We start from the raw sequence: 20,604 nt of genomic DNA, 5'->3' as shown, positions 1-20,604 counted from the left end.
TACCTTTCCTACAAGACAGGCAGGAGGGAGCCTGGCTTTGTGGGGCTCCGTCACGGTCATGATGTGCTTTTGTCCAGAGTCCCCTCATCTCAGGGCTGGGACAGCAGCCTGCAGTCCTCCAGGTGTGAGCCCCTCATCAGCTCAGCATCACCTGAGGCCTGGTGAGAAGCGCAGACGCTCGGCCCCATCCTGGGCCCAGCTGAGTGTGGGGCCCACAGTAGGGTTGCAGGAGCCCTGTGCCTGAGCATGACGCTGGAAGCACTGCCCCCCCACCCCCGGAAGCTCTCTCCTTGGTGGCCCCAGACAGTTCCCCGTGCCCTGCCTGCCTCTCTCAGCTCAGGAGGCCCCTAACACTCAGGCAGCTCCTGTAGGTTGTGGGAACAGATTTTATCTTCAGAGTACCTTGATCTGCCTGCTTTTCCTTCTTCCACACACAGAGAGGTGAGAAAGGGCAAAAAAGGTTGTCTTATGTTTGGACTAAGATTCCTCTGCTGGAAAAAAACGAAAATCAGCAAATCGGGTCTCAGTTCCAGTGAGGTCTTTGCAGGGATTTGTCGGGGAAAGGCAGGGTCTGCCTGCAGTGAGGCAAAGAGCAGATGGGCTGCATGACAGCCTCTGTCCACCTCACTCTAGAAAGCCTTCCAAATAGGGCTGGCGCCGGGGGAGGCTGCGTCAGCATGGCTCTTATCACCCACCCTTTCTTAGTGAAGGAAGACCAAGACACATTTGCAAACGTGCCATAGAGATTTTAATGAAAAAATTAGAAAAGTGCATTATTTTACAACACTACAGTGATTCTTCCTTTTTCTGTAAAGACATTGTAAAATATATACAGGGTTGCTTAGTGCATTCGTTACAAAAGAAAGATGCAATCTCTTGCATAAATTACATATTTTACATGGGCTGGATGTCTACTTGGACTTGTAAACATTGGTCATACAGTTTTGTTTTTGTTTTTTTTCATTCTTCAGATAAGCTGCGAGAATAAATACCTCTGATATTCGTTTGATGGTTGTCTCATTCTGTTAAGCTTCAGAACGGCATTCTAAGGCCATTTGTGAAGGCGCCCTCTCCACAGACAGAGAAGGCCAGAGAAGATAGACAAAGGAAAACAGACAGTAACAGTAACAGTAGGCTTCTTTGAATTTGGTTCACTGTGGTCCAGTCGGAATCACTGGTTTTGCCACACCTGGTGCAGCTTTCCACCAAAGGTCTGATGCCTCAACCGCAGTTGGGCCTGTGGTCCAAATCCCAAACTCCCACCACCGTGGGAAGGTGGGTCCCTGCTAGGAACTTGGGACAAACCATTCCATCCTCCCGGAATGTGGCCAAGCTCACCCAGCTTCGGGTAGAAATTCCTGATTTCCATCCCCCTCCCCAGGGATTGTCCTGGAAGGTCTGCAGCAGCAGCTCCCCCATCAGGACAAACCCAGGTCTTCCCACACACAGTCATGAAAATGTCCAGCAATGACCCAAACAACAAAAAAAAAACCCCAAGACCCAAAGCTACCCAGTCAGCGCATCCATGCACGCGCGTCCCAAGTGAATACGTGAGGGCCCGCACCTCCATGCCCCTCCCCCCAGAATGAACCCCCTGCGTGTGTGTGTGCCAATCATTTTCATTCACGGGTGTGAGTTTATAACTCATTCAAGCTTTGCTTCTTCTATGCCTGGGGTCACAAATGACACCTTTTTTCTCTTTAATGTTTTGAGGTACAAGGGTACACCACTGGCTGAAGTGAAACATTGTACCTCTTACAGGAAGCGTCAATTCCCTGGCCTGCTGGGAGCCGACAGGAAATCCTTCCCGCTTGTTAATGCAGCGCTTCAACACCTACTTGGTGTTTGGTGTCTTGGCCTGTGTCTCCTGTGTTTGTTTAATTGCAAACCCTCTGACCCTCACTTTCGGGACCTACGAGAGAGCCCCAGCTAGTCCAGCTGGGGTCAGTCCATATTCCTGTTCAAATTTCGCTCAACAACACCAACCATTTACCTAACCCAATGCATTATCTGTTCCATGGACATCTCTGATAAAGCAGAGGGTGGACTGAGCTGACCTTTGGAGGCCCCTGCTAGCCCCCCCCCACCCCCAACGGCTGTCAAAATGCTATTTGTGGGCCAAATAAACATATATAATTAGCCTTTTTCTGGAGGGTGTGTTTTTCTGAGGAGCCATAAAATTACAGAGAAGTCTTGTTAATTGTGGGTTCCGCTTCGTTGGGTTCCCACCAATTGTGTTCTTCCTTTCACTGGATTTCTTATTTTTCTACAACTTCTAAAATTCAGCTCAAGAAAATACAGCAATTGCCAAGGTGCTTTCTGGTTCCAATACCTGCCCATCAGACACTCCTTCTAGACCTCGGGCCTCTGGGAAGCATGTGGGCCTCTGGAACTGCAGGCTGAGGAGGCCAGGGTCCTCGACGGCCCAGGGTACCACAAGGGCCCTCCTCAGGTTAGCTCATGGCAGGTACCCAAAGCTCTAAATAATTACTGGATGAGTGGGCCAATTGGCAGGCCATAATGCACAGACGGGGCCCGAGCTGCTTTGTCCTCTCGGGTTAAGGAAAAGTTGGGGCTTTCCAAAAGTTAGGAAAGGTGGGCTTTGGCTCACTGGAAAATGTCCCACCCTCACTATCGCCAAGCATCTGGTCCATTGGAAACTGAGATCCAGGGCCATAAATGAGGAACATAGATGGAAGGGTCAGAGGAGCTGGTAGAGACCTGATTCTTTGGATGTAGGAGGGCTGGAGTACAACTGTACCTGAAAAACATGTCCGGGAATGGAGGGGCCGGCCCAGCTTAGGAACCCTAGGCTGGGAGGAGTTGGCCTGCAAACCCGCCCCTCCCCCAAAATGCCAACCAAAAGCCTAGTATATATAATGACCCTTATGTCCTTTTGTCTTCACCGGCCCACCTGAGACATACCTGCTTCTCACCTGGCCATTTCATCCTCTGTACAAGAGGCTGAGAAGTGATGTGTCCAAGGCCACACGGCCCAATTACAAAGAGGACAGGAGGGAAGTCACGTGGGCGCTTACCAAGGCCCCCGCGGCCTCCACCACCCAATGCTAAGGAGCTGGAAGAGGCAAGGCCAAGGCTTGTCGCTGAACCACACAGACCACCCTCCTCAACGAGCAGCCGCTCTCTGGACACGAGGAGTCTCCAAGACGCAGGACAGGAGCCTCCGGAGAGGCCGGAGCTAAGATCCAAGAGTAACAGGAAGATGTGAAGCATAAAAGCTTCTCAAGGAAGAAGTTACCTGGCCCTCGAAGGTGTCCTCCCTCAGCCCTGATTCCGCCTGTGCTGGGACCAGTGGCCCACCAGTCAGGGAAGGGCAGCTGGCAGCAAAGCCATGGCCCCCCAATTCCCTGCCAACCGGTGTGTCCCACAGAGCGTCAGAGAACCCAGGCAGCACCCACAGGACAGGGCCTTCCAGCCCCGAGCCTTCTGGGACAACCCCACTCCTCCCTGTCCTTTCTACACAGATGGGGTGACAAGGGCTCAGAGCGATGGGGCATGGTCGCCGGGCTGATGTGTGGGAACACGGACGTCCTCTAAACTGTTCTCCCTTCTCCCTCCCAGGAGAGGTGGTCTGCCCAGGTCATACTGCACAAACTGCAGAGGGGGTTCAGAAGAAGCCTTTCACCCCATGGCTGGGCCCTTTACCCTGAGCAGGGGGACACTGGACACTGAGCACAAAGAGTAGATGAGCAAAGGGAAAGGACCTCTCCATCCGCACAGTGCTGCACGGCACGCAGTTTGAATCCTGACATGGTTCGCACCCCAGCAGGGCAGACAGTTGACCTGAGTCAGCTGGGGTCTGAGGCTCCTGTAGGTGGGGGACATCCTCCCCAAAGTTAAAGAGAGCCTGACACAAGGACAAGCAGAGGACGCAGCAGGGAAGAGCAGAGGCGAGTGGGAAGGCAAAGCTGGGTGTCGGGTTTCACCGGAAGGTAAATCCTGGGGAGTCCTAACCCTCTTCTAGCAAGTAAGGGTGAGCTCTGTAGATGAGGATGGCCGCGGCTCCTCATCAGCCATCCACGCATGGCTGGGCCGAGGCTTTCTCCCTTCAGAACAGGGCACCTCATGCAGTCAGGATGTAGGACAGCCTGTCAAGGAAACTAAGCAGAGATGCACCGCACAGAGCTGTTGGCTAATTAAAGACCCCGATGCCATCTTTAAAACAGAGAATCTAAATGGGAGAGAGTTGCTGGCAATAGGAGGTGTTTGGGGAGACACTGGGGGCAGGAGTGGGCCTTGGAAACTTGGGACCTTGGCCAAACCCCTTTGTCTGGAAGAGAAGAAACTCAGGCCCAGAGAAGTGAAGTGACTAGCCCTAGGTCACACAGCAAATAACAAAACCAGGGTTTGAGGCCTGCTTCAAGCCACATTCCCAAGGCTGGACTTCTCCATCCAGCCACACTCTCTCCTCAGCCTCCACTGCCCAGAGCCTTCATCTGAGAATCCAAGTCCACACTGCAATGACTGTGGTTCAGCTCCCTACAGGAGATGCCACTCCGTGACCTTGGCACTGAGTCCTGGTGCATACCAGACACACCAGTAAGAACAGAAGTCTAAGAACAGACAATGAACCTTCATCCTGGAGCCACCAGCACTCCCCAAGACAGCAGACACCCCTGGCTCTTCTGCTGATACCCTCACTCAAAGTACCCTGTCTGTCCTCAGCTCCAGACCCTCAAGAGGCCCCAAGTCCAGCAGAGACGCAGAACAAGAGCAGGTGCCCACACAAGCATCTTGGGCTCCCACGAGGCCTTAGCCATGTCAGTCCCTGAGGCCTTGTCACAGGCAGTCCCAAAGTCTGCTGTCCTTAGAGATGAGCAGGAAACAGAGAATTCTTCATGCCAAATGAGCCCGAGAATTACACGACATTTTTCTTGTTACGTTAATCTTTGGTAAACTCTTAGAAGACTTCTTGGAACAGGTCCCCAGATGCTTAGGTGAAAGACCAAGAAATAGTCCCATAGGCAAATTAGCGCTAACGTCCACAAGAGAAAACAAAACAAAAATAAAACCACTTAACTCCAGCTAAACCATAAGACAGCAGAGAGCTGAAATTTGGTGACACTCCAGGCTCTGTTTTCAGAGTTTTGTGATCGGAGGAGGACCCAGGAGGAACATTAGGATGGAAAGCTCCTCACTGGAAGCCCAGGACTCAGGCTGTGGTTGTTAGAGTGAAGGACCTAGAAATAAACCTACTGTGCAGGCACTGGGGGGCCATGGAAGGTTCTGGAGCAGAATAGCCCAAATGATGTAGATTGTGACAGGCTTGTCAAGGGCCTTGACAATTACACTGCAGCGTGTGCGGGGTGCGGCTCTGTGGCAGGATTCCACCGACCACTGGGAGGAGGATGGGCTCCTTGCCCTTCCACACTCGGTGCCTTTTCACACGCCTGGCCTCTGCCTAAAGCAGCGCGCATTGCTCCTCCAAGGCTCTCCTCAAAGAGTACCAAAAGCCACTTCTTCCATGAAGCCCTACGTGAGTTCCTCAACCAGACCCAATCACTTCCTTTCCATAGTTTGATTTCAAGTCAAAGGCCCCAGGAAACTTGGTCAGGCCTTTATGCAACACGTGTGAGAACACTAGCACAGCACAGGGCCCACAGCAGGTGCCCAGGAAATGTCATCACCTGTAGAGCTCACAGCCACTGTGTACAGTACGCAGGGTTCATTTATAATCTCCAGCGTAAAAATGGGGAAGCTGAGGCTCAGAGAGGCAAGGCCACCACCCACCTGTGAATGGCAGAAGCTGGTCTCAGGGGTGTGATGCCACGATCTGAGCAGCTCCCACCCAGCAGGCTGTGCCATGGAGACAAGGAGCCTGCCCCTGCCTCTGTCTAGGGCCCCAAGCTCATGCTGGGCACGAGCAGAGCCAAGGCGGGGGGACCCTGTCCCTCACTGCACATGGTCCCACACTGTCCAGCCTCTACTGGAAGCACTTCCACGAAAAAACAGTGGAAGCTGACCTGGCTTCTGGTGACATTCCAATCACAGGGCCCACCCACTCCAAGGATGTCCCTGGAGTTGGAAGACGTCCCCATTCCCCATCTTACGGGAACTGCCCAGCTGTGGACAGCTCGTGGCCCTATTGTACACGGTACACTCGACTTGGCCAGGCACGTGCCACTGAATGGCTAATGATGGATGGGGTGAGGGGATTTCATCACACGATGTGCACTGGTTTCCAGGGGTGGGACGTGCCTACACTGACGTGAGGACAGGCCTTGATAGCAGCGATGAGCGGCTACTAGGCAAGAAGCTAGGATGCTGATTATCTTTGTTCCCTCCTTCGGTGCCGCCCTAGCACTTGCAGCGCCCAAGGCCAGGGCCCTCGAGTCTGCTTCCCAGTGCGTTTGTCCGTGATAGAGAGGCCGAGGCAGCCCAGAGGAGGGCATCACTGAGTCTACCAGGGGGCAAAGGGTCAGAAGAGGCTTTTGGAGCATGAGTGAGATGCTCCACCTCCAGCTGCATGCAGGGCAGGAGCAGGGCAACCTTGCACCTAGCAGGAACAGCATGGGCAAAGGCTCAGAGGCGGGGATGGGCATGGGCATCTTTTCTTGATCAAAATGAACTATTAGCCACAGCAGCAGGACTGCTTTATGTTATCAGAACTGAGAAGGCTGTGCCATGGAACGTACCAGCACAAACACCTCAACGGATACAGCCCTTAGCGGCCCAGGGTACTGCGGGACACCAAATGACTGATTATAGGAAGGCTTTGGCAATCATTGCCACTCACTGAGAAGCTACCGGGTGCCAAAGTACCCCAACCGGCTTCCAGGGACCCTTACAACCACCCCACTGGGTTACATCTGCTAGCCAGCTCTACAGTCGATGGAAGCATCTCTCTGCACTTTGTGTCTATTTATAGCTGACTTATCCCCACAGGTGTTCGGGGGACAGATTGCTGATGTTCAGCACAAAAAAGAGACCCACGTGAAGAGTCAGAAATAGCAGAGCCTCGCTCAGCTTTGACAAGGATTCCCAGCCTCCAGGAACTCGTGGACACATCTCTTGACACGTCCGTGTCTCTAACAGAGGAGACATTTTAATATGACTTATTTACCTACAGTGAGAGAGGTAATCGGAGGTCTCCAGAGAGCCAACTACAGCAAAGGCATTAGCCATGGCCAGTGTTTTCTTGCCTAAAATTCTTTAACCTGAGGAAACCAGTGGACAGAAGCAGATCGTGGGGCTTCCCACAAGAGAGATGGCGCAGACTCTTCAAAACGGAAATGCCATGAAAGACAAAAGTGGTGAGGGAGAATGTACTAGACTGGGGGGGTCTGCGGCAACCAGACAAGCAGTGTGGGAGTGACCTTGGATTGTCTCTGGTTCACACACACACACACACATCTCTGGAGGACATTTTTGGGATAATTGGGGAAATGTGAAGATGGGTTGTATTTTAGATAATAAATATTAAATGAATGCTGCATTTCTTTGGGGCATAATGGCACTGCTATCTAGAAGATGCTCTTGTTCCTGGGAGAGCGATAATTTTTTCTTGGGTTGAACCACCTGTAAGGTGCAGGCAACACATCACCCTTCAGAGTGAATGTGGGGGCGGGGAGGCTGGGAGAGGACTCAGCCAGTGCGGCAATTTACTGGAGGCTGGTGAGTCTGGGTGAAAGTCCTAGAGAAGCTCATCATTCTATTCTTTCAGCTTTTCTGTAAATCTGGAATTTTCCCCAAACAAAGTGGGTGGGTGGGGAATCTTGGTAATATAATTTTTTCCCCCCCAGAAACAGCAGCCTTGACCAAAGTGTGGTCGAGAAAAAACCATATAAACTGGACTTATGCCCAGGGCTTTAGGGAACCCGGGTTGCACAGGGCCTTGGTTCCTATGATGTCACCATTTTTCTTGGTGACGCTGCTTGTTCCGCCTCCATCTTCCCAGCTCCCAGCACCCTGCCAAACAAAATGATTTTTGGTTTTCTTTTGGTGGCTCAGCCTTTAGCTGTGCCCAGTAACCAGACATCCAGGCCCAATTCACTTTGTGCTAAATGCTCATAAATCCTCTCTCCTTGTGTTGGTGTGGAAGCTACCGCGGCTGAGGGAGGCGACCCAGTGAAGCAGGCTGTGTAGACACAGACCCTGCCTTGCTCCCCTTTCCTTGCCAAGGATGCTTCTAGGGTCCCACACGAACCATGACTCTGGAAGAAACACACTTTAGACCCCCAGGCAGCAGGCCTCCACGTGACAGGCCCCAAGTCACACCCCTTTCAAAGCAAAGCCTCGATTCACTGGAGCGTTCCCAGATGTTGGCGTCCATTGCCCTGATAGAATGGACACATTCCAGGTCTCAGACCTCGCACCTCTGTGGATGCCCTTGACCAGTAGTATCTTAATTAAGGCTTATTATTTTAGAAAGAAGATTGGCTAGACAGATGGGGCCATAAACGTCAGTGATGGCGATTTTCCTTTTTGATCATTTTTTGCTCGCTTAGCTGCCTCTCCAACTCACGGCACACAGACAAGAGCCTGTCCAGCTTCCTGTCCAAACCGTTCTGTCCAGCTTCCAGCTGCCAGTGATTGTCACTAGGAATCAGGACCCACAAGGATGAGACAGAGAAAATGACCTGCCTGGGCTTATCTGTGGGTTGGAGTTACTGTCCAGATGTTCTCCCACTCAAAGCTGTGTGCAGAGAACAAACGGTGAGCCCAGATTAGCAGTCAATCTCTGCCTTTTTTATGGATAGGTTTTAATGAGCACCTGCAAAGAAGGGCCCCTGGGCAGCAGTCTGCATCCATTTGCTTCCTCTTCTGGAAAGATTAGGGACCCAGTGGGGGTTCCTGGGCTGCAAACGATCTACTGTGATGATGCTGAAGCCTGGACACCCCCCTCATAACTGGTGACGCACAGCAGGAGCACGGCAGACACTTCAGAGAGACCATTTAAATTTCCAGCACCAGGCAGCCCTCTGTGCTGAAAGGGCTGCTGCCTGGGTTTCAGGACGGAAGGGTGCAGATGGAAAGAGATCTGATCCCAGCTCTGACGCTAACCAGGTATCTCAAAACTCAGACAGGTTGGTTCACTACTGCGTAAAAAACAAAATGGCTCAGAGCATGTAAGCAGCAGCAGTGATCAAGCAGCCAGGAAAACAGCAGAAGGAGAAGAAAGGGGGAGACCTGTTCTGGTCGAGTGACCTTAGATATGTGTTCACCCTTTCTGGACGTCATTATCCCCCCTGAAAATGAGGGAGCATAGTGAGCTGACTCAGACTGAGCTTCCTCCTAGCTTTTGAGGATTCTAATGCTGATGGGGTGAGCAGGTCTCAGGTGGCCACGCTGTAGAGGTGGCCCAGTCTCATTTTACCACCAGAGAAAAACTCTGGAGACACTTGCCTCTGTGCCCCCAAGAAAGCACCTCATCGAGGTGCCTAGAGAACTCCTTGGCCAGGTACCATGCTGGGCAACAGACCATTAGAGAAAAAGACGGATGCCACAAGGAAAGCAAACAGGGGTTCACCTCCACCTCCTGAACACTTTGAGCATAAACAAGAATGTTGTACTTCAGAAGACTCAGTGATTGTCCTTCAGAGGGCTGAACTGGTAGCAAAGGGCAAGAGAGCAGGGGGGATACAGAACAAAGACAAATTCCGATTGGTTTCAGATACTTAAGTCTGTGGTGATCACACAAACAGACTTTGCCCTACAATCCTCAATCCTCCAAAGTAGAGTCAGCTCTGTGGAAATAGAGAATATGGAATGTTATCTATAGCTCCCTGGGCAGGGAGGGGCCCCCCGAGCACCCGTAGGACTTAAGCAGGAGGAGGCCACTTCATGACCATTTTGCATCTTAGTGGGGGACCAGTCCTTAATGACAAGTTGAGCTGGTGTTCCTCTGACTGGCTCCAAGGGCCTGGTGCATTTACCCGTGGAGAAAGAGAAGCAAGCTCCCTCATCTGAGGGCTGAATTACGGTGCCATGGTGTGGTGGGGTCAGCTCCTTGGACCTTCTGGGGTCCAGGTAAGACTAGTCTCTCACTTCTGTCAAGGACCAGATCTGTGACATTGAGCAAATCACTCATCCTCTTTGTGCCTCAGTTTCTTCTATAGATCAAAGATTTTCACACACACACACATTTGAGGGCAAATCTTACAAAGGTTTTTTGGGAGAAACCCTACCCTTATTTCAAGCAGCCTCTTCCAAAGCATGAAGCACTCTGCAGATATGCATTAGTATTTTTGCACCTATGATCCTCTATAGCCAACAATCTCTTCCAAGAGAAAACAAAAAACTTAAACAGCAACTATTTCTATTCTCTGCAAAGACTTTAGAGCCCTAATTTTAAAATAAACCAACAAAAACAACAACAAAACACCCTTAAAGACAAGGGAATCGATACAGACCTTGGAGATTGGTAACTGTCCACTTTGGCCTAGAGAATCTGAGGTTCCCAGGCTCCTTCCTTAGGACCTGTGTTCTGCACGAAGGGGCCATTTTCAATAGGGATGTACCATTAACGTGCACGCTTTTTCAGAGGAATCTTGAATGCTGTGTTTCAATCCAATGGCCCAAATGCTTGGGACTGGCAGCGTCTGGTGCCATCTCCTTTAAGAAATCTTCTAGGTTTACTCTTCCTGGAGAGCAAACCCTCCATTCTGGAAGATCCCACTGGGACCGCCCCTCCTCCCTCTGAGCAGCACAGCCAAAGCCTGTTTCCATCCAGGAGCCATGAACTTTCCATTTATGAAAAAGGAGTATGAGGAGGATTTTTAGAAATGGTAGGGACGGTGACAAGGGAAATGTAAGTCCCCTCTGTGAATTTGGAGATCAGACTTTCCTCTCTTCCTGTCATTAAAGGGGCCTCCAATGTGCCATGTGTAGCCTAACTGTCCCCCAGGAGATTAGCAGGCCTTCCCTTTTGGGTCATAACCTTGGTGAGAGGGGGAAGGAATTTCTCCACTACTCAGAAAAATTGTCCCCTGAGATTGACAAGTTCCCAGCAGGCCAAGACGCAGCTCCCTGCCTCTAAACTCTTCCTGAGACCAACATGAACTTTCCCTTATTTACAAATCAAATGTGATTAGAGACCATCTTTCTTGAAATACATATAGGGATACATTTTAAATGAGGAATGCCCTGTCTTTTTTTTTAATTAGGAAAAGAAACCACATCCACCTACTAATACCCATTCTCATCCACGCATCCCAAACTGTAATTCTTATTCATGCAGGTAGATGCTGCATAAATCACCATAATTTTCATCCTATAAATAAGAGGGAATTAATAAAATAGGTATTTTGCTGTTCCAACAATTTTCCAGTTTACCCTGATACTTCCAGTTGCATGGTAAATTGTTGGAACTGGAGATGATAAAATTAAAAATGTCTTCAATAAATTAATATTATCATTGGCTTTTGATTATTCCATTGCTAGTTTTGTTTTTTTGTGTGTGTGTTAACGCATACCAGTTTAACAAAGTGCATGCTTTTAAAAAATTTTTGAACTGGCAAGCTAAAATGATCCATGTCTTCTTGCCCACCCACCCCCTAAAAAGAAGTTAATATAATTTAGAACCTAGCATTTTAAAAATATGGTCATGACACATCTGGGATAAAGTCTGCTTATGGAACATGCTTGATTTGGTAAGACGATAAATCAAAAACCTCGTGGGTTTTGTTTTCCGGTTTTGTTTGGCAGCTGAAAGCAAGCTATGAACAAAATTGTGTGATGGAAAAGAGAAATGAATACCTGATACTTTCCGTTGTGTCACATGATACACATACACACAGAAGCACACTTGTGTGTGCACTCATGCACACACTCATACCACACACACGTGTACACACACACACACACACACACACACACACACACACACACGGCCACCCACTCCTTGGGGAGGAAAAGGGAAAGAAGTTAGGTCAGGGACACCACTGTGGGTGGGCGCTTGAAGGCTCTCAGCCTGGTGTGCAGCTTTGGGTTGCGTATCCTCTCAGCTCTGTCTCATGGTCTTGGTCTCACACCTGTCATGGGAAAGCCACCCGAGATGGGGCAGGCCGGGGAGAAATGTAAGGCATACGTTGCTGAGAAGGAAGAAATCCATGCTTCATGCGTAGATGCGAGTTTCAGAGGAGGACGGGCCTTTCTTTTCCCTTTGGCCGGCTCTGTCTCGCTGGAAAGGTGGGGAAGAAATGAAACCAAGAAAGAAGGAGGGAAAGCAATAATCATAATGGTAACAATAATAAAGGATAATTAATAAATAAGGAAGAAAAAACTAGTTGGGCCCATGGAACTTAACGTGACAAATGACTTTTCTGTTTGTTTTTGCCTCCCCACACCCTAAATGGACTTCCGCCGTCTCATCAGCCTGTGGTGGTCAGTAAAGCTGTGTAACCCAGGAGAAATGGAGCTGATGGGGGATGGAAAGAGGCTGTTTTTTAATGTGCTTGGTGAGATCTCTTCGATCTTGTAAGAGATGGAGTGGAAGTACTGCGGGGCGAGCTTCGCGCTGAACGAGTTCTGCTGTGCCGCCGAGCGGCCACCGTATTCCTGCGGCCGGTAGCACGTGCAGGAGCACACGGACTGCAGGTCCGCCACGTCCGCCTTGTAGCGGGAGCGGCCCTGCCGCGCCTCCTCGGGGATGTGGATGACCATGCTGTTTCGGTTTCCGGCAAGGGACGCCCTCTCCTCGGCGTCCCGCCGCTCGTCCTCGCTGTTCATGGTCAAGAACCTGAGGACCACCAGGTTGAGGAAGGCCCCGATGACCGTCAGCCCCACCAGGATATACATAAAGCTAAAGGCCACGTAGAGCGGCTTCTTTTGCAGGGCGCCCTTGGTCTGCAGGGCCACGTAGTCCCCGAACCCAATAGTCGTCAACGTGATGAAGCAGTAGTAGTAGGCGTGGAAGAAGCTCCACTCCTCGCACTGGGAGAAGGCGGCTGCGCCGATGCACAGGGTCCCCATGCAGGAGAAGAAGCCCACGGTCACCATGTTCTCCATGGACACCTCCGTGTTGTGCGCGCCGCAGCACTTCTTGATGCGCTTCAGGAGGTAGCGCACAAAGGTGTTCATCCGCTCGCCGAGGCTCTGGAACATGACCAGCGTCAGCGGGATGCCCAGCACAGCGTAGAACATGCAGAAGGCCTTGCCTGCGTCCGTGCCGGGGGCAGCGTGCCCATAACCTGGGTGGGGGGGTGAGAAAACGGAGTATGAGTGAGAGGTCCTGTGAGGTTTGGGTGGGGGGGTGGATTGGGGGCATTTCAGTGGGGAGGGGGTTGAGAGTGTTTCAGTTGGGGGGGCTTGTGGGTATTTCAGTTGGGGGGGCTTGGAGAGTTTATGTTAGGAGCGGTTTGGGGGCATGACCATAACCTGCAGGGAAGGAAAGCGAAGAACAAGGGAGAAGCAGTGAAGAAATGTCATATGGGGACTGGGGCATTTCACCTGGGATGGAGTTTGGAGCATGCCCAAATCCTGAAGGGAGGGATAAAAGAGAACAGGGAAGAAAGCGTGAAGAAAGGTCCTCTGAAGTGTGGGTTTGTGGGGGTGGGGGTGATTTGGAGCATTTCAGTTGGGAGAGGAGTTTTGGGGGCATTCCACTGTTCTTAGAACAAAACCAAGTTGTTTTTTTAAAAAAATAGCATATTTGCTACTAAGAAACCTGCAAGCCCAGAGAATAAAATTAAATAAGGACCAACATATTTAAATATTAAATATGGACCCACCATGGACCAACATTAGGAATGCTAAGTGTTGTATGCCAGGCTCTGTGCTGATGCCTGGTCGTCCATTACCTCCTTCCAACCTCATAAAGACCCTATAAAATAGGCATGAAGAGTCCAACACCACTGACAAGAAAATGGAGTTACTTAATAACAGGGTAACTTGATTTCTTCAGAGGTGGGATTTGAAAGGACTGTTTTCAGCCACCAAGTATGAGGCTTAGAAGTAGAGGGTATGAATCAAGAGAGGTCGCCGCAGAGTGGAACATAAACACCGTGAGGACAAGAATTTCTATCTCCTTTCTTCACTGCAGTGTCCCCCACATCTAGAGTGATGAATACCTAGCACGTAAAACATTTCTTCCATAAAAGAATAAATAAATGTGTGCCACTGTGGAATGTAGACTTGTCAGCAAAGAGACAACAAATAACCCTTAAAGACCTCATGTGTGTAAATGCTGTTGAAACTCTTCACTCAGCTTCACAGCACCTCACTGCACTGATCCCCTACATCAAGTGTACAAAGGCAATTCGGTATTTCCTCACTGTCGCAGTCAGGACAGTGGTACTAGAAAGGGAAAGCTGCCTGCGAGGGTCAGTTATCTAGCTGATCGGTGATACTATCAGAGCCGGTGATAATGTCAGAATAATATCTACACAATGTGGCAGAAGGAACATAAGACTCAGTAGGTTCTAGTTCAAGTTCTAGAGCTAATATTGCCTAGAGAGAGAAAAAAAAACCTGGATCATGAGCATGACTTGGAATGAGAATTCCGAGGATGAATGTGGCCTGCCAATAGATCAAATCCTGTCCCATCAAGAAAAGCTTCCCACAGTCTCATGGGCCCATGGTCACTAAACCAGCTGCATTATCTTGGGCCCCAGAAGACCTCTTCCATCTGAAGTTTCTCTGTTACATGGGATATGTCCTGGGATGGGATAATATTAATTCCCAGGTGGGGGTTGTTCAGATCTGCTGAGATCAGAGAGCAGGTGATACACATAGGAATCTACCAGACCCCAAGACCTCCATCCCTCCCACTGTCCCACAGGAAGGCTACTCTGCCTGCTCCAGCCTACACCTATCTGCCAGGACTTCACACTTATGTTCACTCTGCCTGTCTCTCCCTTGGCATGTGCCACTTCCTACCTGCCCCAGTGGCCACATTCTCCCTAGAGAGTTGCCATCACATGTTTGCCTCCAGAAGGCCTTCTCTTCATTCTCTCTCCCCCTCAATCCCACTGACCCAGCACTGAGCTGACCCCTCAGAAACCCCATAGCCCTTACAAAAGAGGAGACATGACATGACAGAGTTGGAGTCAGGCCAGGAAGTATAGAATGGGGAAATAGAAAAGCTGAAGGGGAGAGCAAAGATGTCAATAGAAATTATCCACTCTGAAGAAGTAAGGGATAAAGATAGAAAGTAAATAAAGCCCCAGAGAGCAGTAAGACAATATCAGAAGCCATCATTGAAAAGAAAAGAGAGAATAAGACAAAAAAAGTAAAGAAATCATTGCCCAAAGTAACCAAATTTGGTAAAAGACACAAATTTAGGGATTCAAGAAGCCAAGTGAACCCCAAGCATAATAAATACAAAGAGAACCATACATCAGTCAAACTGCTGAAAACCAGAGAGAGAACGTTGAAAGCAGCCAGAGAGAAACAATATGTCACGTATAGGGGAACAGCTCTTTGAGTACAGCTTACTTTCTAACATAAACAACTGAGGCCACGAAAGAGGGGAACATCTTTAAAGAGCTCTTTTAGAAGGCTGTTGACCCAGAAGTGTCTATCCAGAGAAAACATCCTTTAAGAATGAAGACAAAATACATTTTCAGATTGAAGAAAACCTGCTACCAGCAGATCTGCTCAGCACAAATACTAAAGGAAGTTCTTCTGCCTGGAGGGAACTGATACCAGATGGAGACTTACGTCTTCAGGAACGAATGAAACATATCTTGATAAACAAATGAGTTTATATTTGTACAAAATGCAGGGGTGAAAATCCCACTCCATCCCCATATAGCTCACCTGTGTAGCTGATACAAAAGCCAAGTGGATGCCGGAGAACAGTCAATTGTTAGAAACTTAATAAGGTGGAACATTAGCTAGCAGTTCCCTATGTGATATGTTTACTGGAGGAAACCAATACAGCATTTTCTGGGTCAAAAACTGTACACCAGGGGCACCCCCCACCCCATTCCTGTCAGTGAAGGCGATAAGAAGCAGTTGCCTTTGCATGGCTGGGACAGCCATACACCTGTATACCGTCTCAGGGTTCCATCAATTCTGCTGTCTGTCATAGAACGGAATGAAAGAACTTGACCATGTTGATGCTTCACGGTGTATTTCACAGGTCCATTGCTGTGAGGACGTTCCTTAGCAAGACACATTTTGGGGGCAGTGTGGGATATGAACGCCACCAAAGTTCAGGGCCTTTGAATTATCTCCTAGGGACCCAGTGGCCTGGGGCACGGGACTCTTGCCACTACAGTGAGAGACGAATCGCAGACCTAGCACTGCCTTCCGGGAAAAGCAGGCCATGCAGGATACCTTCAGTTTTCTCATCTGGATGCGTCCATCTCCACCCTGCTCTCTACGCAGGAGGCTAGCCTGTACGAGCCACATCAAGGGATCCCAGGGCCTCTGCTTTCCAGTTGTGTTCTTTCAATGGGCAGCTCTGGTAGGCGGTCAGAGGAAGGGAGGAAGATGAGGGCCTCGGTAATTAGCTGCCTCTGCCAGTGGGTTCCCAACATAGAGCTGTTCTCTACAAGTCCCAGTAACTATTTCCCAGGCACACTGCCAGTTCTGCGTTGTTGCTCTTCCCAAGTACCCCCGCCCCTTGTGGCTTTCCCTCCATCCTACCTACACTTTCCAGAAGACTTTACAAAGACCCTGTTAATTAATTGCACAAATTGAGAGTGCTGCTTCCTGAAAAGCCTCTAATGGACAGACCACCTGAATTCTTCACAGGGTCTCTCTACCATGTCTACTTCTGACACAACATTGGGTCCCGCGTGCAAACAGGTCTACACATATCAATTCTATACATGGCATATTCATAAAATATCTACATGGAATATACGTGTATGGGAAACACACACACGGCATCTCTGGATGCTTCATACACAATACACATGGGGAACATTTGGAACTCCGTGAACAAGACATTGTGTTGGGGGAGTAACTGCACTCCCGCCTGGGACACAGAGGCCCAAGACACAACCACAGCTTCCTTCCACTGCCTCTGGGCAGCACGGCAGTTCTGAGCAGGGCAGAGCCCACTCCTGACTCACCTCTGCGGATCCCAGAGCCTGGCACAGAGGAAGCACTTGGCCGTTAAAGGGCTGCATCACTGTGCAAATGATTTCTGTCTTCTGGGGCCTGCCTGGAAGCCCCCACCCCCGAGCCCACCACATCCACCTGCCCTGGCTGGGGGCAGCTTCGCCCAAGACACTGCAGCATCCAGCCCCGTTTTCACAGCCCCTTTAATATACTTGGTGGGTATCTGATCTGTCCTGGGAGAGGCTGTGCAGAGAAGGGGCCTGCATTTCTTGGCTGCAGCTGGCTAACAAAATAAAACAAAATGAATAGGCTCCATCCTCCCAGAGGGGAGAGAGGCAGAGAAAGAGAGTAATAAAACTAATCATTTCTATTGGGTCTGGGGCTCCCTGAAGAGCCAGTTGTGGCTTGCAAGATGCCTTGTGTTCCTCGCTGGCTCCTGTGAGATTTCCCAGAAGTGTGACAGTGCCAGAAGTTTCCCAGACCCAGCTCAGTGCTTCATTAGACGCTATGAGTGTCCAGCAGGCTCTCCCCGCTGCGAAAAGTGAGGCCGCTGGGCCGTGAGCAGCCCAGATGCTGACACTCTGCTGTTCAAGTCTGTGCATGACTCCTTCCTGTTCCCTGGGAATCTAGACCCATCCACAGCTGGCTGTCAATGACCTTTCCAGACTTACACAGCATTTCACAGTTTGCAAAGCTCTCCTGCTGTGGAGTGCCCCTCTGTGAAAGCCACCCTAATCCCTCTGCCAGAAGCGATGGACCTGGCATTGAACTCCCACTCTGGGATGCTGGGTGGAGTGGGCAAGACTGCCCCTGGCATCAGGCCAGCCCATGCTGGAGCCTTGACTCTGTCCCTCAGGAACCACGGGTGGTCACTTCCCTCCCCAGGCCTCCCCATTTTCTTCTGTCACACTCACTGCAATGCCAGTCTCCGGGGAGGCTGGGTTGCTCCCTGAGCAGAAGCGACTGTCAAGGCCAGGTGCCAGATGGCATGGCCATAACTGTGTCCTCCAGCCCAGAGCTGCCCGGGGCCGTGGACAGAATGCCAGCCCAGGGCAGGAGATGGCCACACAGGCGTTTAGGCATTGGGAACTCTGCTGCTGGAAGAGAATGAAATATTTATAAAGGACATGCAAGGTTTTTGTGCTGGTAGGAATTCAATAGACACAAATTCCATTAAAGAATGACTCAGGGTGGCTGGCGCTGGGAAGGGAGGTGCTGGAAAAGAGAGCTGCCCTCCCTCCGCCTCCGTGCTTCCTGGCTGGCTCCCCACTTCAGCTGCGACATGCGCCCTGCTCATCCTCACCCCTCCCCCGCGGTGGCCCAGCTCATGTCCCTGGAGGAGCTCCATGTGATTTACAGGACCCAGGTGTCTGCAAACACCAGAAAGGCAGGCGATGCAGGACCCCTGTGCGGGACGGGGTGACAGATGTGGGCAGCAGGGCTCCTTACGGGGTTACACAGGACTTTACGGTTTACAAAGCTTTTCCACATTCATTCTTTCATCTTTAAGGGGAACCTGGGGCTGCGGCTGTCCTGGGTCAAGTCACTATATCATGAAGTAACAGGCCCCTGATTTCACTGGGCATCACCATATGGACTCCTGTGCAGGTCTCCATTCACCCTCTAAGAGCGGTGATGCTTTTTGGGTCACCAGCCAAGGACTGAACCAGTGAGCCTTCTGAGCTTTCCTGCCAGACTTGAAGGGAGTCAGAATGTGATGTCTGGAGCCACTGATGTCATGCTAGCACCATGAGGCTGAGCCTGCCCACAGAAGAGACTGTCCTAAGGCAGGGGGACATCATTTTAACTCTGCATCTGAGCCCAGCCTAGAGTAAGTCCTATTCACAGACATTGCAGGCTGTCTCCCAGTAAATCTTTTGACATCAGCCAGTGTGTTGACGGCAGTGGATTCATGCTAAACATGCCCTGTGCCTCAGCCTGACTACAAATAACAGTTTTCTATTGATAACAAAGCACTTTGCAATTCAAATGCCCCTGCACCTCAGTCTCTCACACAAGCCATCCCACATCTGTCCCAGGGGAGATGGGCAGGGGAGGCAAACCAGGTCTGCTGGCAGACGGTGGCCCGCTAGAGAGCCAGGTGGTGTGGAGAGCAGCTGTTCTCCAGCCCAGCAACCAGGGCGGCAGGCCAGGGCGGCCCAATTTCCTGATTTTAAAAGAGAAGCTGGAAACACGGATTTTTTTAAATGGGGGATCTAATTGGTGTCTAATTAAACCTTTTAGAATGTGGCGTGGGCCAAACAAAAAATAAGACAAAACAGACCATCTCTTTGTCTAAGGCAGAGGTCATGATGGTCCAGAAAATGAGAAACAGGAGAAGAAAGGACAGAAGAGATGGGAGGAAAAGGAAAAAAGGTGGCGAGGGGACACGGGGGGAGGTCGGTGAGCAGCCCCACCAAGCCCCTTCCCACACCTTCTCATTCACCTTCCCTCCCTCCCTGTGAGCCCACAGAGGGTTCTGATAAAGGCAGTAAGAGCTGGCATCATCCAGAGCACACGTCCCCCAGGTGGCTGAGGTTGGCCCTGCCCCACAGAGCGCTGAGGAGAGCCTCATGCAGGCGGGCAGCGTCACCCTGGGTGACTGAGGGCCCCTCCCACAGTCCCCGTGGGGAACTCCACCACACAGAGTGCGTGAGCCCATTTCATAGGTGAGAAGGCTGAGGGCCCTGGGCCCTTCTCAGAGCCACCAGAGGCCCTGGGGACCTGCTTGTTCACAGGTTGTCACTATGTTCTCTGGAGGGAAATCTGGCAGATTTGGAGTTTTATTTAACAAAAGAGTAATTCCCTCATAGGCTTTTGCATTATTAATAAATCTCCAAAACATTCCCCTTTGGTTTCTCTGCACTTTGTGTCTTAAGGGTGCGAGGGGACTAAAAATATATTTTTAAAAAATCTGCAAAAGCTTGCAAGGCACACGTTTCTGACAACAGATCATGACAGTCCATTCTCCTCTTCTGTCCCCTTGGAGGCCCTGTGAGAGGACCCACTAAGGAGAGCCCAGAGAGCCCCTTCTTGGAGGGCTGGGGAGGCTGGGACAAGGGGCCTCGGAGAGAGCAGAGGCCACCCGGCTGCAGGACGCCTCCACACTCAGACCAGCCTGGCGACGGCTTCCGCTGCTGCATGGACATTCGTCTGAGTGGAGCATCACTCCACGTACCCTCCAGAGAGCCTAGCACCCCCCAGATGGGGACTCCCACAAACCGTGGTCCAGACGCCAGCCGGGCCTTGCTCTGGGGCTCACCTCCTGGGCCCATTGCCTTTATGTAATGAGGATCCAGTGGGGGTCACATCAAGTGTTATTGTCCCCATTGTAGGGATGAGGAAACTGAGTCTGGGCAGCCAGGCTTCTCCTGCAGCCCCCACAATGACCCTGTGGGCATCAGGAAACCGCTCACGACACTGACAGTGTCACCACCCCAGAAGTCAGCAGGAAAGAGGCAGGGCTTTCGTTTGCTTGGCAATGTTCTCTACTCCTAGCTCAGACCCAAGCCACAAAGAAAAGATCCTTTAAAAGTTATTTTTAGCAATTCTACTCCTAGGTATGTAGAGGAATTCAAAATAGGTATTCAAATGCTTGTACACCCATGCTCCTAGCGGCACTATGCACAA

At 50.6% G+C, this 20,604-nt stretch overlaps 1 protein-coding gene across 1 annotated transcript in view; it reads right to left on the bottom strand.

Moving 5' to 3' along the window:
* Nucleotides 1–725: 725 nt before the first annotated feature.
* The window catches only part of KCNK9 (potassium two pore domain channel subfamily K member 9), a 73,057-nt gene continuing 53,178 nt past the window's right edge, over nt 726–20,604 (bottom strand). The window contains exon 2 of the mRNA XM_019724397.2: nt 726–13,151. Within this exon, the coding sequence (XP_019579956.2) occupies nt 12,310–13,151 (842 nt within the window). The 3' untranslated portion in view covers nt 726–12,309. The remainder of the gene's footprint in view (nt 13,152–20,604) is intronic.

The sequence above is a fragment of the Rhinolophus sinicus genome, linkage group LG12, assembly GCF_036562045.2.
Source record: "Rhinolophus sinicus isolate RSC01 linkage group LG12, ASM3656204v1, whole genome shotgun sequence".
Lineage (NCBI taxonomy): Eukaryota > Metazoa > Chordata > Mammalia > Chiroptera > Rhinolophidae > Rhinolophus > Rhinolophus sinicus.
The sequence above is the reverse complement of the archived record's forward strand: the minus strand, read 5'-3'. Positions and strand labels throughout refer to the sequence as shown.